The 16,557-nt window shown below is 43.3% G+C and overlaps 1 protein-coding gene across 3 annotated transcripts in view; it reads left to right on the top strand.

The window, feature by feature from the left end:
* The window catches only part of PTPDC1 (protein tyrosine phosphatase domain containing 1), a 68,253-nt gene that overhangs the window by 44,648 nt on the left and 7,048 nt on the right, over positions 1-16,557 (top strand). Inside the window, exons 4-9 of one of the 3 annotated variants that reach the window (XM_004442735.3) lie at positions 6,319-6,635; positions 7,130-7,301; positions 9,436-9,516; positions 9,759-9,877; positions 10,814-10,951; positions 14,275-15,530. In XM_004442735.3, coding sequence (XP_004442792.2) covers positions 6,319-6,635; positions 7,130-7,301; positions 9,436-9,516; positions 9,759-9,877; positions 10,814-10,951; positions 14,275-15,530 — 2,083 coding nt within the window. The remainder of the gene's footprint in view (positions 1-6,318; positions 6,636-7,129; positions 7,302-9,435; positions 9,517-9,758; positions 9,878-10,813; positions 10,952-14,274; positions 15,531-16,557) is intronic. The other 2 variants (XM_004442736.3, XM_087444801.1) reach the window with 2 other exon arrangements.

The following is a 16,557-nucleotide window of genomic DNA, read 5'->3' as shown; positions in this document are numbered from 1 at the left end:
ATTATCCAGCATTAGAAAGGAAAGAAATTCTGATACACGCTACGACATGGATGAACCTTGAAGACATTATGCTGAGTGGGAATGTCAGTCACAAAAAGACAAAAATAATTATATGATTCCACTTACAAGAGGTACCTAGAGTAGTCAAATTCAGAGACAGAAAGTAGCATGATGGGTGCCAGGCACTGAGATGAGGGAGAAATGGGGAGTCAGTGTTTAGTGGAGACAGAGTCTCAGTTTGGGAAGATGAAAAAGTTCTGGAGATGGATGGTGGTGATGGTTGCACAACGGTGTGAATGTACTTAATGGCACTGCACTGTACACTTAACAGTGGTTAAAATGGTAAATTTTTTGTCATGTGTCTTTTACCATAATTAACAAAGGAAAAAGGAAGGAGCTCCTCTTCTTCCTCTTTTCCCTTCCCCTCCTGAACAGTTCAGTCCAAAAGCCACTGGGCAGGGCCACGAAAAGGAGGCATCCACACCAGAGGGTGGGTAAGGCTGCAGTGCTGGAGGCCAGGCAAGGTGAGGGGATCTGTATGGGGAGCAACCTGGCAGTCATGATGCGTGAGCAGGATGATGTGTGCGAGAGAGGCTGACCTGCCTCAGAGTGTTGGATGACTCCATCAGTCAGAGCTCGGGTGAGGTGAGGAGGCTCCTGCATGGCAGGGTGGCCCTGCACACAGTATGAGAACACTGGCCGGTGAGGAGGGTCCGCAGAGGGGTGGCAACAGCAGCCTGGCCCAGGTGCTAGGGTCTACACTGGGGGAGGGTAGCATTCGCTTAGAGGACGGGCAATGGCAGTGAGGGGAGATTGGTCACATAGAGGGACCTGGTCAGATAAGTAAATCCGTTAAGGATAATGGTAAGAGTTCTCACCATCGGAGAAGAGTTATAGTTAGAGAAAGGGGGGAAATTAGGAGGAACCCTGTTAGATTGGAATTGGTAATATCAGGGAGAATTCTTGGTTTTCAATATATATGCATACATACAGAAATAAATATGGATGTAAATATATGGGGTGTGTGTGTGCTTGTATATAACGCACACATTCTTTGGCTGTGTCCGCTGAGAGGGCCTGCTGGCAACAACACTCTAATAGCAGTGAGCATACCTAGCACCTGGACTGGGTTTCTAAATACAGTCCATTCTTCACCAGTAAACACAGGGCTTCTTGAATCTAATCATGAGGAAACAGACACACCCAAATTGAGAGATGTCCCACAAAATAACTGGCCTGTACTCTTCAGAAGTCAGGGGCATCAAAGGAAAGACTGAGGAACTTGTTCTAGAGTGAAACAGAAGAGACAGGACAACTAAATATAGCATGTGAGTCTGAACATTGTATGGTATGACTTTATATAAGGAACATTAAGATAACCAGTGAAGCTTGAGTGGGGTCTGAGGAATAGAGGGCAAATAGTAATGTATCCATTGTAATTTTCAGGTTTTGGGAAATTGTAGAAAATGTCTTTGTTTATGGGAAAAACACGCTATTTGAAGTAATGGGGCAGCATGTCTGCAGCTTGTTCTCAAACGGTTCAAGAAAAAATATTCTTTGTATTATACTTACACTCTTTCTGTAAATTTAAGATTGCCTCAAAATAAAAAATAAAATTTTCTCCAAAAAAATTTTAAAATTAAAACTAAATTGTTCCACTATGTTGCATGCTGCTGAGCAATCAAATAAGATGAAAACTATAAAAGAGGCCATTGGAGACCTTAGCAAGAACAATTTTCAGTGGACGGTGGAAGCAGAGATCCGAGTCAGGTAGGGAGGATGAGACAGGTGACAAATGGAAATGACAAATGCAGTCAACTTTATTAGAAATTTAGCTGTGAAGGGGGAGGAAGGGTCCTCAGAAGAAGGGGAATTGTAGTAAAGGATCTGGGAACAATGACATATATTAGGAATATTTGAAAAATTAAGAAGATTTAGCCCAAATAGAGGCTAATAGGGGAGAGCTGATTTGGGTTGGGGAGGTCTTGGAGAAGTTCTATCTTTAGATATTTGAAAAACTTGCAAGCGAGAGATGCTTTGTTTTTTATTTTCAGAGGGAAGAACTAGAACCAGTGTTTACAGAGAAATGGATTTTGACTCAACATTAGAAAATTCTTGGGCCATCCAACAGTTGAATAGTTAGTTGCCTTGTGAGAAGTGAGCCTCCTGTCACAAAAAGTGAAAAACAGGAGGCTGAAAAGTCAGCGTTCCAGCCCAGTTCCTGGAAGTGACTCCTTTATTGACTTAGGAATGAGGCTAGATGGACCTCCAGTTCCCACTCCATTCTCGGGCCTAGTGTTGCACGAGTTTGTTTAAATAGGAAGTTATTAGCCCTTTCTGAAATCTTGAGTATAAAAGGAAATTACCAGTTCTTGGGATTCCAGATCTGCTTAGACTCTTTAGTGCTTTAACCACCCACGTGTAGAAATAAAGAGGAAAAGGCTGAGGGCTCATAGGTACCTTTAGGTGGGTTTCTTTGTTGTTTATTATGCTTATCACAAGTGTAGATAATTTTACATTAGCAGTGATCAGTATCGCATTTGGTTCCTTCAGTATTATTCTGAATTTGGGTGGGTCTGATTGTCCACCTGCAAGTAGGTCATTGGCCACAAAGGTATTATGGTATGGAGCCTGGAGTGCACCGCCTGTATTCTTTATGCTTGGAGAGGGGCCTTTCATGCATTGTTGGTTACAGCAGCTCGGGGAGGGAGGATATAGGCTTGCTCATGGGGATTCTCTTTGGTATTGTTTTCCTACTTTTTCTTGAAGCCTGATTTTTTTTAGAGACAGCATATGTGGAAGCGGGAAGAAGGATGAGAACAGTAACGAGGCAGGGTCCCCTATGAGTTTATATTCATGGGATAGAGAAAACTGACATTTTTTGTTATGTATTTGGAAAAATACTTTGTCAGAGGAGGAAAAAATAGATCAGTTGTTAGCAGATAAGTGGGAAAACAACAGTAGTGTTGGTTCTTGTGCAAATAAGTTATAACTGGGGAGGAAGGAAGAGAGGCGAGCGCAGCTTAGGATAATGAGGTTCCACAGACACTCTCTGTGGCCTCCAGAAAAAAAGGCCTTTACCTTGTGTCTGTTGAAAGCATGACCCTTCTTAAATTACTCTTACTCTAAAAAATTTCCATTTTATATAAAACACAAAATAGAAATTAAAATAGTCTTGCTGCTCCTGTTTATTTAAAGATAAGCCTTCTATTTTTTTCCTAATGGTAATTTAAATAAAAATTAAAATATTATTTCTAAGACTGTGAACAATTCATTATTAGCAATCTATAATTTATCCCAGTTTAAATTTTTTATTTGATTTTTAGGTTGTGGTACGAATATGCTTTCTTATACATGTATGAAACCAAAAGTGTGGGTATATATAACTAAATTGACCCACACGATTAATAAAATAAATATTTTCAAAAAGAATACAAAAAGACCAGTTTGGTACAAGTATAATATCTTTTATTCCAAGAATTAGAAAATAATCCCTTTAAAGTCATTGCCTGGTTGTTTTTTGGCAACATTCTGTGAACAAAGACGCAGTTCAAAGGCCACGAGTAAAGGGCGTGAGGTTTCTCAGGTCAAGGAGGCTGGCACAACAACCTGTCAGAGATGGCATCTCCCGACCCTTATTTTAATGCTCTATTTCTCTCTGGCCTCAGAAAAAACCTGTGTTGAGTTGCTAAAAATATTCTCTCTTTCAGCTGCTTCATACTTGGTTGTTGAAACATGTAAAGACTCAACTAAATAAAAATATGAGCTTTGAAAATTAATTTTGCTCACCAGTCATATCATCTTTGGGCGTTTACTGAAGGAAAAACAGAAATAAAAGGTTCTAGTCCTGAAAATGTTTAATGTCTTATTTTTAAATAAAATCATTGGTAATAACCTAAATATCCAACCACTAAGGAATGATTAGGTAAATTATGATGGGTCATCTTGATGTGTCATAATCCTTGTGCATCCATTAAATGAAAATTATGAGAAGAGTAAAGCAACACAGGAAGATGTTGCTGTGCTGCTTAGAAAAAGCAGGAAAAAAGTATTTGCAATATGATTATAAATAGGCAGAAAATCCCTATGTCTGTGGACAAAGACGGGAAGGGAGACGAGTCTAGAGTGTTCGGGTGGGACTGAAGATAGACTTCCCTACTGTAAAGCCATTTGGCATAAATCAAAACTAGTTTTAAAAAATGGATTTGGCTGTGAATTGGGCTTTTTGCCAAGGAATAGTTTGGAGCATGAGGCGCTGGGGATGGTGGTTCTCATGTGTCTAGGGGAAGTGGTGGCCTCCGCCTGTCTGTTGTGCCCAGAGGTGGGCAGAGCTCCACTCCAGTGCCAGACCAGCGCCAGGCACTTCCCAGGAGCAGTGGGAGCCCCAGGCCAGCATGCCGAGAACATGCTGAGAAGGAGGGCTGCAGCCAGCTTTCGGACTGCCATTTGCCTTCAGCTCCACTTCCCTAAAGACCCGGACTCAGGGTCCCTGACTGTCTAGTAACTGAGTCTCCTCAACGGTTACATGTTTATTTGAGGTCAGCCCAGTTCTTAAGACTTCACAGCAGAAATTATTCTTGAGATAATACATAAACCATACCTTTGTTAGCTTCGCCCAGACAAGTCCTACCCTCATCAAATTCATTTTCATTTTGAGACCCATTGGGAGCAGAGTCCCTGGGACTCTCCTCTGTGGTTGTCCTTAGAGCTGCGGACGTCAGGCATCTCCCGCTCACTGGCCAAGACCTAGTTGCCGCCTCACATGCCTTTCATCTCAAGTGGAGCTCGCCTGCTGGGTTTTCTCTTGAGCCTTCTTCTTACGGACTCCTGCATTAACAGCTTCTGTGTCTCGCTGCTGTTCACTTAGGCTCCAAGTTCCGGCACCTGTCTGTCCGCCCCTGCACTGTCTCGCACCCATACAGGCACCCAGTCCTTGGCTTCCAGCCCTGTCTCTGCAGGGCGGCGTGAACCTCCTCATGGAGAATTGCTCAGAAACTGAGTCAGACACCGGTTCCCCAGATAGCAGACTCAGGCCAACCCCTTAGTTTGAGCACTTCAGGCCTTATGCCATCACGTTCCAAATTGCCTTCTTTGCCACATCTACTCCTTCCTCTCCTGTAAAGCTCTGTGGAAGCTGTGCTTTCTGGATTGTTTACATTAAAAAAATTATTTTCCATTGCTGCGTATGAAATAACAAGGGCATAGTGCTACACTCAGAGTAGGACTCCGGGCACCAAATTGAGCTTCTCTGTCTTATTTGACAAAGTACATCCAGTTGGGGAGATGGGGGATGCATTTTAAAAGGAGCTTGTTTAAAGCATTATTAATCGTTAAAACAGACAAAACGAAAAAGAGCCCTATGTATGGCAGTAGGTTGTTTCCATCTGCACATGGCTGAAATACCATTTGGAGAGACAGAGACTGGGGTAGCGGGGCAGGGTGCAGCCTGACATTAATGGAGGGGGCGGACAATCCCCACTTGTTAGCGTTTCTGTTCTTTGTATCCTTTATCCTCAAGTTGCTACCTCCCCCTCATCCGGTTCCTTAAAAAAATGTGATACTTAGTGAATTTTCTTCGTATGACTCCACCAAGACATTACTAAAGCTTCTTTTCTCCCCCATAGTCATCTACAAAAGGCACAGAATTGTGTCTTTGACTTTTTGAGAGGCACGGCTACTGTAACTATCCAATAAAGGCGTAATCAGGAATTGGGTTTCTACATTCTGAAAATACAAATATGAAAGTAAATGTCTTCTAATTAATGTATCAACCCTACAGGTGACTTTATTTGTTCTATCCATGTATTTTAATAGTTCTATAGAGAAAATATATGGAGGTTTTTTTTGGTTATGAAAAATTGAATAGTGTTTTAATGTTATAAGGCATCCAGCATATCCCACTCCATTACAGTTAACTTTTTATCTGCCCTGTTCTAGAGAGGAGTAGAAAGAGAATTTTTTTCAAAGTATGCAGAGAATAGATATGAAAGGAATAACAGAATTTAAACCTTTTAGTAAATGTGTAAGAGGCAGTGTTTGTGTCATAAAGACATTTTTCTAAATTCATTACAATATTTTAGATGTAATTCTTTGAGCAGTCAGATCTTTTAAATGTGTTTGAGAAACAAAATAGAGTAGTCGCAATTTACGTATAATCTATGTAAAATACATGTTGTTATTCCCTGTATTTGAGCAATCTATCCAAAATGCAATCTATTCATATGGGATTTTGCCTGTACAGATCTGAGTGGGAATCAGTAGTTTCTTTGTTTGTCACTATGGAAACAAGTCAGCCTATCCTGAATGGCTGGCTGTTAGATCACGCACAGCGATGCTCATATCTCAGTGTAACTTCATCACGGAGCAGCCTGGCGCTGACATCTCCTTGCCTCCAGCTGTTACCTCTTGGGAGCCCAGCGCCATGCAGGACCCGCCCCGGCGGCTCTCCGCCGTGCCCTTCCTCAGCTCCTTCTTCCAGGGCCGCCGGCACTCCGCCTCGGACCCCGTCCTGTGGCTGCAGCAGGGGCGGCGCAGCTCTGCCGCCAAGATGCTCTCCTCTTCCTCTCTCCAGGTGATGGTGGCCGTGTCCTCCGTCAGCAGTGCTGAGAGAAACCCTGCTTGCCCCGAGAGGAAAAGTAAAACGCTTTTTTTCTTCTTAAAGATTGCCACACCTTTGAGTTTAAATTTAAGGAATGTGAAGAGGCTGAGCTGTGTTTATTCCTTGTTAATTTTGACAGTCAATTCTACATTATACTTTTTACTGTCTGTTGTGCCAAGAGTTTCAGTGGACATGTAATAGGAGATAAAATGATTGAACGTTTTCTATTTTTTCATTAAAAATATAGTTTTTGAACAAAACTCATCCCTTGTAGAAGATCTGCTTTTACGGTTTCTTCCTCTTCATTGCCAGTGTGACATGTGAAGATTACTTGGTGCAAAAGCCTTTTCTATCTTTTCATATAGGAGATGCACTGAGGTGAAAAGGAAACAGTTGTATTTCTGACAAAATGAAGGGGGGTTGGCATCGGCTCGTCGTGTGCAATCCTGAGATAAAATGGAGGCTGTTTCCCACGTTACTACTCCATTTGGAGAGTGGAATTTTGAATCTTCCCTTCCTTGTATGTTCTAGGAAATTCAGGGCGTCCAACACCAAAGTATACAAAAGTTGGAGAGCGTTTACGGCATGTCATTCCTGGACACATGGCCTGCTCCATGGCGTGTGGTGGCAGAGCATGCAAGTATGAAAATCCAGCCCGCTGGAGTGAGCAGGAGCAAGCCATTAAGGGGGTCTACTCATCCTGGTAAGTGATTCTATCCCTTCAGTAGCTCCCACCTACTGCTCAGTAGGAAAGGAAATGAAGATGTATGTGATGCCAGAAGGCAGTGGGCTGTAGAAGGAGTATGGGGTTTTAAAGTCATAGGATCTCACCTCCCTTCCTTGGGCTTGCCACTTAACGAGCTGTGTGATCTTGGCCTACTCACACAGGCACTCTGAACCTCAGTTTCCTCATCTGTAAAATGGAAATAATAAAACCAACCCCATAGGGTTTTTTTAAATTAAGTGAAATGATGTATGTAAAGTATCTTAAAGCAGTGGTAACTAGATACTTCAAGAAATGGTATCTGTGTTAAGCTATAGATATTGCTCTTAAACTTCAGAAGTTGCTAGAAATAGTTAAAATGTTCAGCTTTAAATTTGAGAAATTATGAGGTACATGTATAGTTTTGCAGTTTCATACGTGTAAGCTTTAGCCTCCTCATTTTTATTTTGTTCCTGTGTTCTGTATTAAAGTACACATTTTTCATGCAAATACACTTCCAGTCTGCCTCAGTAGAAGTAGTACAGTTGTCAATTCAGTAGACAATGTGAGATACTTGCATTGTTTATATAAATGCAATTCATTCATTATTGAATCATACGGCTTTTTATTATTAATGGTAAATGGTCAAGTATACTTTTTTGTTGTAGTGGTGTCTCTGAAAAATTCTGATAATCAAACCAAATCACATTTGAAACACGCTAAGAGGAATTTACTGTTTAAAGAACTCTAGTGGTGAATTACTGTATACAGCAAGAATCCATTTACAAATTAGATTTTTGTCGACCAGCTTATCTAAGTTGCAACCTGTGCTTTTTCATATTGGATTTGCTGGGTGCATGTGTAGTGATACAGTTGGGGATCCACTGTCACTGTTCCTCTCCACAGATCACATTCTAGTCTGTCACTGTCTCTCTTAAAGAATGTTGTGAAAAAGCAAACACTTTTCCTGAGGTGTGGTCAGACAAGTAAATTTCTAATAATGCAGCTTAAGGTCACGTTAATATTTTTGGTTTATTATTGACTAAACCATTCGACTCTTTCACCTCTGCTGCTTTCATGTTGCATCTCTCCTCATCTTATACTAAGTACTATTAAATTGTGGGGATCCACCTTTGGGGAGGTCCCTGTTAAATTTCAGGTATTGCCCCGGGGAGAATGGGTGGTAACTTTCTGAGTCCTGCCCTGCTCATCCAATGTCTCTGTTACTCCTCTCAGGTTCATGTGAACCACAACTTCTGATAGACCACCTGCTGTATCATTTACCAGGTTCTGGTGAGAAATTCAAGCAGAATAGAGTGAAGCCAGAGCCCAGAGTCCTAATAAGAGTGACAGCCATTTATTAGGCCTCTGTCCATTCGTACACTCAATAAACATCCATTTAGCTACTGGCCAGGCACTGTGCTAGACACTTTCAAATTATTATCTCATCTTCATAAAATTCTTGTGAAGTAGGCATTGTTAATATCATTTTATTGATGAAGGAATTGAGGTCCAGAGAAACTAAGTAATTTACTACATAGCTAGAAAGTAGAAAATCCAGCATTTGAAACCAGGCCCCACTGACTCCAAAGCCCATATTTTTATGCTAAATTAACAATAACTCAGCATTTATTTGTAACCACATGCCAGGATTTGTGCTCAAGACCTTACATCCACGTTGTATTGAATTCCCACACCAACCTGCGAGACAGGCGTTGTTATCCCCACTTAACACATTAGGTAACAGGTGCAGAGAGTGGGGTAACTAAGATTGCCTCCCTGCTGGCCCTCCTCGTTTAGTGAGGAACCTTTGGATAACTAGTCCAGGGGGCTACCTTTGCTGCCAGCTGAGGTTTCTCCATCATGTCCATTAGAATCTCACGCGAGTCCTTGAAAACACTTTGCCAGAGTTCATAAATACTTTATGTCCTGGAATTTTTTCCAGGCATTTAAGAAGCTACAGTTTCTTAGAGATCTAATCGTGATGCAAAATTGAAACCAGATTTGTCTAAAAAGATTCTTACCTTGTAGAGTTGTTGAACTCTTAGAAAAAGTAGGGGCTTGATATCTCAGTCCTTAGAGCTGGAACGTTCTAGGCTTTGTGCATCTCACCAGTCCCTCCTCCCCTCTGTAGGGTCACTGATAAAATCCTGGCCATGGCTCGCCCATCCACGGAACTCCTCGAGAAGTACTGCATCATCGAGCAGTTCCGGAGGTGAGTGCGCTTTAATAAGCCCACTTTACTTTAGTACGTCCACTCATGTTTTCTCTTCCAGTGCTTTTGATTGCAAATGGAAAAGTGCTTTCATTTTAACCATAGGCAGCAAAGAGCTTATTTCAAATAAGAAATGAAGGTTTTGAGAGAAATTAATAATGTTTGTTAATATCAAAAATAGTTAACTTTTTTTAAAACGCTAGCTCCAAATGTGACTAATTTTTTTTTCTTTTTCATTTAAGCCGTGGCATAAAAACAGTGATCAACCTGCAGCGCCCTGGTGAGCATGCTAGCTGTGGGAACCCTCTGGAACAAGAAAGTGGCTTCACGTACCTTCCCGAAGCTTTCATGGAGGCTGGCAGTAAGTCCTTCCACCCTCCTCTCCACGAGTTACCAAGGACAGCGCTCAGAGACTTTGTCTGCTCAGCTCTTAGGTTAAAAAGGTGATGGAAATAAATGCTTACTGCATAGTAGTAGGGCTTCTGAAAAGTGAAGATGAGCTAACTTTGACTTTCAGTAGTGCTGCCATTCTTCTTTGGTATTGCTGTTGAAAGTACAGGATTTCTTTTTTCTGTGAGAGGGATCTTGGGAGGAGACCCTGTGGAAATAATGCCTGCATTAATTAACGTTAACGGTATGCCAGACCTGTCGTCTCATTTAATCCTTAAAGCAGTCCTGTAACATAGTTGTTGTTGTTTCTGTTTCACACATGAGGCCACGCAAGCTTAGTGAGTTCTGACTTGCCCAAGATCACACAGCTCAAACGTGGCAGCAGGATTGGAACCCAGAACTCACTCATGCTTTTAGTGCTGCACCGCTCTACTCCTGGGTAGGATGCAGAGATTCTTTACAATACGATCCCAGAAGCTCTTCAGTCACAGGAGCTATGGGATGGAATCCACTGATCACATGTCATTCACACCAGGCTGGAAAGGATCAACCTGTGCCGTTTTTGGAACTTGTTTTTAAGAAGCTTGTGTCTACCTTTTTTCCCCACTAGGTGGAAAATCAGTCTGTACTACTTTATACCATTTATCAGTCGTTTAGACATGTTTCCATGCTTAAACAACATTGCATGCTTTCCCTCCATAGCTGAGTAATTTTGGCATAGATCATTGACTTTATTAATTTGCAGTCCTGCTTTTCCTTCATACTTTCTGGCTAAGTTTCAGCAGGAAATGTCTTTAAGTAATAGCTTTATACTTTTCATGAATTCACTCACTTTGTTCAAATGTTTGCAAGTATTTTTCCTGTATGTTGATTTTTTTTTTTTCTTGTTCTCTTTTTCATTGTCCAGTTTATTTCTACAATTTCGGATGGAAAGATTATGGTGTAGCGTCCCTTACCACCATCTTAGATATGGTGAAGGTGATGACATTTGCCTTACAAGAAGGAAAAGTAGCTATCCATTGTCATGCAGGGCTTGGTCGAACAGGTAAATTCTAGGAGGTGGTTTTATTGTCTTGTAGCATATTTAAACATATAAGGAATAATATTTCCTAATTCTAGAGGATAAATAATTTTCAGAATCCTATCAAAGCTTTGGAATCAAATAGAAGAAGTTAATAAAAGATATTTGAAATATCTGAAACAGATAATTTCAGTGAGCATATATTTGTGAGTCTTTTTGAATGACTTAGGACTGAAAACTCATCATATTTAGTAAACAGGTAGGTTTCCACAGCTAGCTAACTGACTGCTCTGATTTTCTTCTTTAAAGGAAAAAAAAATCAACACTGTAATATGTAGTGTCTTTAAAAAATGTAATTTTCCTTAAGCAAAATAATAATGACAATAGCAAGAATTGTTTCCCCTGTTATGTTTAAGCATTTTACACCTGCTGTCTTTTTAAGTCTTTAGCAACAACCTGAGTTTTGAAGGAGGTTAAGTAATTTGCTACATTGGGTAACCGGCAGTGCCAAGAGTTAAATACATGGCTGTAAGGATTTTGTTTGTGAAGGAGAGTCTACCTGTGCCTGAATTCTATATAAAAATCCATGATTTTACTTAAAAATACAGCAGAATCTCAGTGCAATGCTGATATTGGGGCAAAAATAAATATGGTAGGGTTGGAATCTTCATTGTCATCTGGTCCAACCAGACACCTGAGCTCAACTCTGTCTGTTGTCTTACCTGTCTACCTGCCACGGGGTCTTCCACCTGCTTGGGAGTGTCTTCAGGGTGGGGACTCAGTTCAGCTTGAGATGGTCAGCTCTTAGGTTCAAGCCAAAATCTTGTGGTTCCTGGCAATGCCACACAATAGCTCTGCAGATATTTCATGCTTACACTAAAGACCTGCATGTCCTAGTGAAAAAGATATGTTGGACCCTACCACATACTGGGAAAACATGCAATTTTCAGAGGTTCTGATTTTCATATGTAACGAGATTCGCAAACTTGGTGAATCACACAGATGTCTTTTTATTTGCCTTTTACTTTGATCTTAATTAACTATTATATTTGAATTAATTAATTACTGCCTTTTTATTTAACTTGATATTAATTAACAAGAATACATGTTTACACTGTTAAGGCTGTTTTCCTTAATATTAAGTTCTACTAGAAAAATAGAGTTACGCCGTGGTCTGAAGAAAAACATATTAGTGTAGAAACAAGTGTGGAAGAAGAATTGTCTGGAAAACAAACAGATGTGAATGTGAATAATCTCCATAGAAAAAAATGCTCAAGTGGGAAGAATGCCAGGCTGGAATGTGCCAACAATTGATGGCTAAGATGGCAGGGGTGGGAAGTTCCAAACAGAGTGTATGGATCGATTGGATGGAAATTTTTAAGAGCTCTTGAGAACAGAAAGTAGAAGCAGGATTTGCTTTCTCCCATATTGGAGTTGGGCATAAGGAGGAAAAACAGACCAGGTCATCAGTTCACTCAGTCATCCCCCCTCACTCCACACTCACTCACCGCCTTTTAGCCGCACTCACCTAGTCATCCCCCCTTACTGCACACTCGCTCAGTCATCCCCCCTCACTCCACACTCATCTAGTCATCCCCTCACTCCACACTCACCTAGTCATCCCTCCTCACTCCACACTCACCTAGTCATCCCTCCTCACTCCACACTCATCTAGTCATCCCCCCTCACTCCCCCCTCCCCTACTCATCCCTCGTCACTCCACACTCACCTACTCCTCCCTCCTCACCCCACACTCCTCTAGTCCCCCCCCCCCACTCCACACTCACCTAGTCATCCCTCCTCACTCCACACTCACCTAGTCATCCCTCCTCACTCCACACTCACCTAGTCATCCCTCCTCACTCCACACTCACCTAGTCAACCCTCCACACTCACCTAATCATCCCTCCTCACTCCACACTCACCTAGTCATCTCCCCTCACTCCACACTCACCTAGTCATCCCTCCTCACTCCACACTCACCTAGTCATCCCTCCTCACTCCACACTCATCTAGTCATCCCCCCTCACTCCACACTCACCTAGTCATCCCTCCTCACTCCACACTCACCTAGTCATCCCTCCTCACTCCACACTCACCTAGTCATCCCTCCTCACTCCACACTCACCTAGTCATCCCTCCTCACTCCACACTCACCTAGTCATCCCTCCTCACTCCACACTCACCTAGTCATCCCCCTCACTCCCCACTCACCTAGTCATCCCCCTGACTCCCCACTCACCTAGTCATCCCTCCTCACTCCCCACTCACCTAGTCATCCCCTGACTCCACACTCACCTAGTCATCCCCTGACTCCACACTCACCTAGTCATCCCCCTCACTCCACACTCACCTAGTCATCCCCCTGACTCCACACTCACCTAGTCATCCCTCCTGACTCCACACTCACCTAGTCATCCCTCCTCACTCCACACTCACCTAGTCATCCCTCCTCACTCCACACTCACCTAGTCATCCCTCCTCACTCCACACTCACTCAGTCATCCCTCCTCACTCCACACTCACCTAGTCATCCCTCCTCACTCCACACTCACCTAGTCAACCCTCCACACTCACCTAGTCATCCCTCCTGACTCCACACTCACCTAGTCATCCCTCCTGACTCCACACTCACCTAGTCATCCCTCCTCCCTCCCCACTCACCTACTCATCCCTCCTCACTCCACACTCTCCTAGTCATCCCTCCTCACTCCACACTCACCTAGTCATCCCTCCTCACTCCACACTCACCTAGTCATCCCTCCTCACTCCACACTCACCTAGTCATCCCTCCTCACTCCACTCTCACCTAGTCATCCCTCCTCACTCCACACTCGCCTAGTCACCCCTCCTGACTCCACACTCACCTATTCATCCCTCCTCACTCCACACTCACTCAGTCATCCCCCTCACTCCACACTCACTCAGTCATCCCCCTCACTCCACACTCACCTAGTCATCCCCCTCACTCCACACTCACCTAGTCATCCCCCTCACTCCACACTCACCTAGTCATCCCCCCTCACTCCACACTCACCTAGTCATCCCCCCTCACTCACCTAGTCATCCCCCCTCACTCCACACTCACTCAGCTTTACTGTGACAGTTCCTGTACTTGCCCCAGGGTACAGAGGCATCTGAGGGTTCTCAATCAAGGGGTTGGTGCCATATAGACTAGTAAATAGATAAACACCCATACAAAAAGTTAAAAAGTTATAATTGTCCTTAAAATATTCCTGTATTTATGTGGTTTCATAACACATATTCAAATTTTAAATCATCAAAGAATGTAAATAAATTAAAATATAAGCTTTTCTCATGCCAATCTTCTCTTCTTCACTGTCTAGGTGTTTTAATAGCATGTTATTTAGTTTTTGCAACAAGAATGACTGCTGACCAAGCAATTATTTTTGTTCGGGCAAAGCGACCCAATTCCATACAAACTCGAGGACAGCTACTATGTGTAAGGGAATTTACTCAGTTTCTGATTCCTCTTCACAATGTATTCTCTTGCTGTGACCCCAAAGCACATGCTGTCACCTTAGCACAGTATCTCATTCGCCAGCGGCATCTGCTTCATGGTTATGAGGCACGACTCCTGAAACATGTGCCAAAAATTATCCACCTAGTTTGCCAATTGCTGCTGGACTTAGCTGAGAACAGGCCAATGGTGACAGAAGAAGTGGCAGAAGTCCCCGGCCTCTCTGCTGAAATTAAGACCGTTTCTGAGATGGTCACAATGCAGCTGGATAAAGAGTTACTGAGGCACGACAGTGACGCATCGGACTCGCTCACCCCCACTGCGGTGATGGCCAGTTTTGAGAATCAGGAGGTGATTCTTTCCAGTGAACAAGAGTTTGACCCTCTTTGGAAGAGGCGGAATGTTGAGTGCCTTCAGCCCCTGACTCGTCTGAAAAGGCGGCTCAGCTACAGTGACTCAGATTTAAAGAGGGCTGAGTCACTGCTGGAGCAAGGAGGGACCCCATGGACGGTGCCTGCCCAGGTCTTGCTCTGCCATAACCCCAGGCAGCAGAAGCCCCTAAGCCATTGCCACGCCCCACAGTCGCCACAACCAGATTTAAATAAGGAAACACTGGTCCGCAATACATTTTCTTTCTGGAATCAGGCTAAATTTGGAGGCCTGGAAGGACTCAAAGATGACAGGTCACCAGTTTTCCATAGGACGAATATTCCGAAGGAAGTACAGCGGAGCAGAACCTTCTCTTCAGGTGTTTCAGGTTCATACAGCCTTGGGGAAGCAGTTTCACCCAGCTTTGCAAATATCCCTAAGGAACTAAACTGCTCTCCCCAGCAGGTGCCCCACTGTGGATGTGCAAGTCCTGGTGGTTGCCACCCAGGCTCCGTCGCGGAAGATGGTGAGACGCGCTGCAGCCCTGTGGACTGTGGCTCCCATCCCAAAGCACAGGCCTCAGTTGGACCTGAGACCCAGGACAGCAAAGATCTGTTTGAAGTCGCTCCACACACTGCTTTGCAGTCTGAATTGAGTGTCGAAGCAAGGAGAATACTGGCGGCCAAAGCCCTGGCAAATTTAAATGAGTTTGCAGAAAAGGAGGAAGTGACAAGGAAGGTAGAAATGTGGCAGGTATTTGTATTTCATTTAATTATATACACGTGGGAAATATCTATGTCAGAGCAAAAACAGAATACGTCTTCCCAAATTCGTTATAGGAACTTGAAGACATATTTGTATAATACTTAACTTTTGAACTTCAGGTTTCTCTGCTATAGTACGAGCCTGCTGTCCTAGAAACCACAGACACAGGGCTGTTGTGTGGGTTCCTTTCAATCTCCGTGTGAAAGAAAGTACTTAGTGCTTAGCACTTAGCAGGGTGCTTGACTGAGCAAGCCTTTGATGTTGATTGATGTCAGTAGCTTCCTTGTTTCTTGCTGGGTTTGTGGGACTGACAGACAGATGGACGGCCCACAGCAGACAGCTTTAGAACTGACCTGCAGGTTCTCTAACCTGAGGCCTGGTGGGGAGCCATACTTTGAGAACCACTGACCAAGAAACATGCATGAAATCAGAGAAAATTCTTTTCCAAAGCTCATCGACCCAAGTGTTGAGTGAGGTCAGAGGGGCTTGTGATGGACCCTGGCTGCTCAGCGTTCCCTCCTGCGGACTTCCCAGTCCACCCCAGTAAGGCGGCTGTGGCATTCCGGAAGGCAAACAGGAGCAGCCCCGGAGCACCTTTGTGCCGTTAGTTTTACCTAAGAATGGGGTCTTTGCGGTCCATTTCTTGGCTTTTACTTAAATTAGAATGTGAAATTTTAAATTTTAACCCCTTTTTGTGTTGTACTTTTACTAGAAAGGCAATCTTAAATCAGCCACACTCTGCCCTGAGTGAGCAGCTGGTCTAGAGAAGAGGCAGGCCTTATACACCTAGTTATCGAAGCAGGTAACCTGTCCAAATGTGGGGCTGACCTGGGGAGGCCTGGCTCAGTGAAATCTTGACTTGTTGGCTCACACCTACCACAAATTATTTGCAAAGCTGCTCTTCTGGATTCTACCATTAATTAAGCAAGGTGTGTACACGTTCTATGAGGGCCAGAACCTTCCAGATGCAGAGGCAGGAAAACCAGGCATGGAGCCTCACACCCACTTACAGCTG

Source organism: Ceratotherium simum, chromosome 20 (assembly GCF_057802395.1).
Source record: "Ceratotherium simum simum isolate JZ-2026a chromosome 20, ASM5780239v1, whole genome shotgun sequence".
NCBI classification, from domain to species: Eukaryota; Metazoa; Chordata; class Mammalia; order Perissodactyla; family Rhinocerotidae; genus Ceratotherium; species Ceratotherium simum.
The sequence above is the reverse complement of the archived record's forward strand: the minus strand, read 5'-3'. Positions and strand labels throughout refer to the sequence as shown.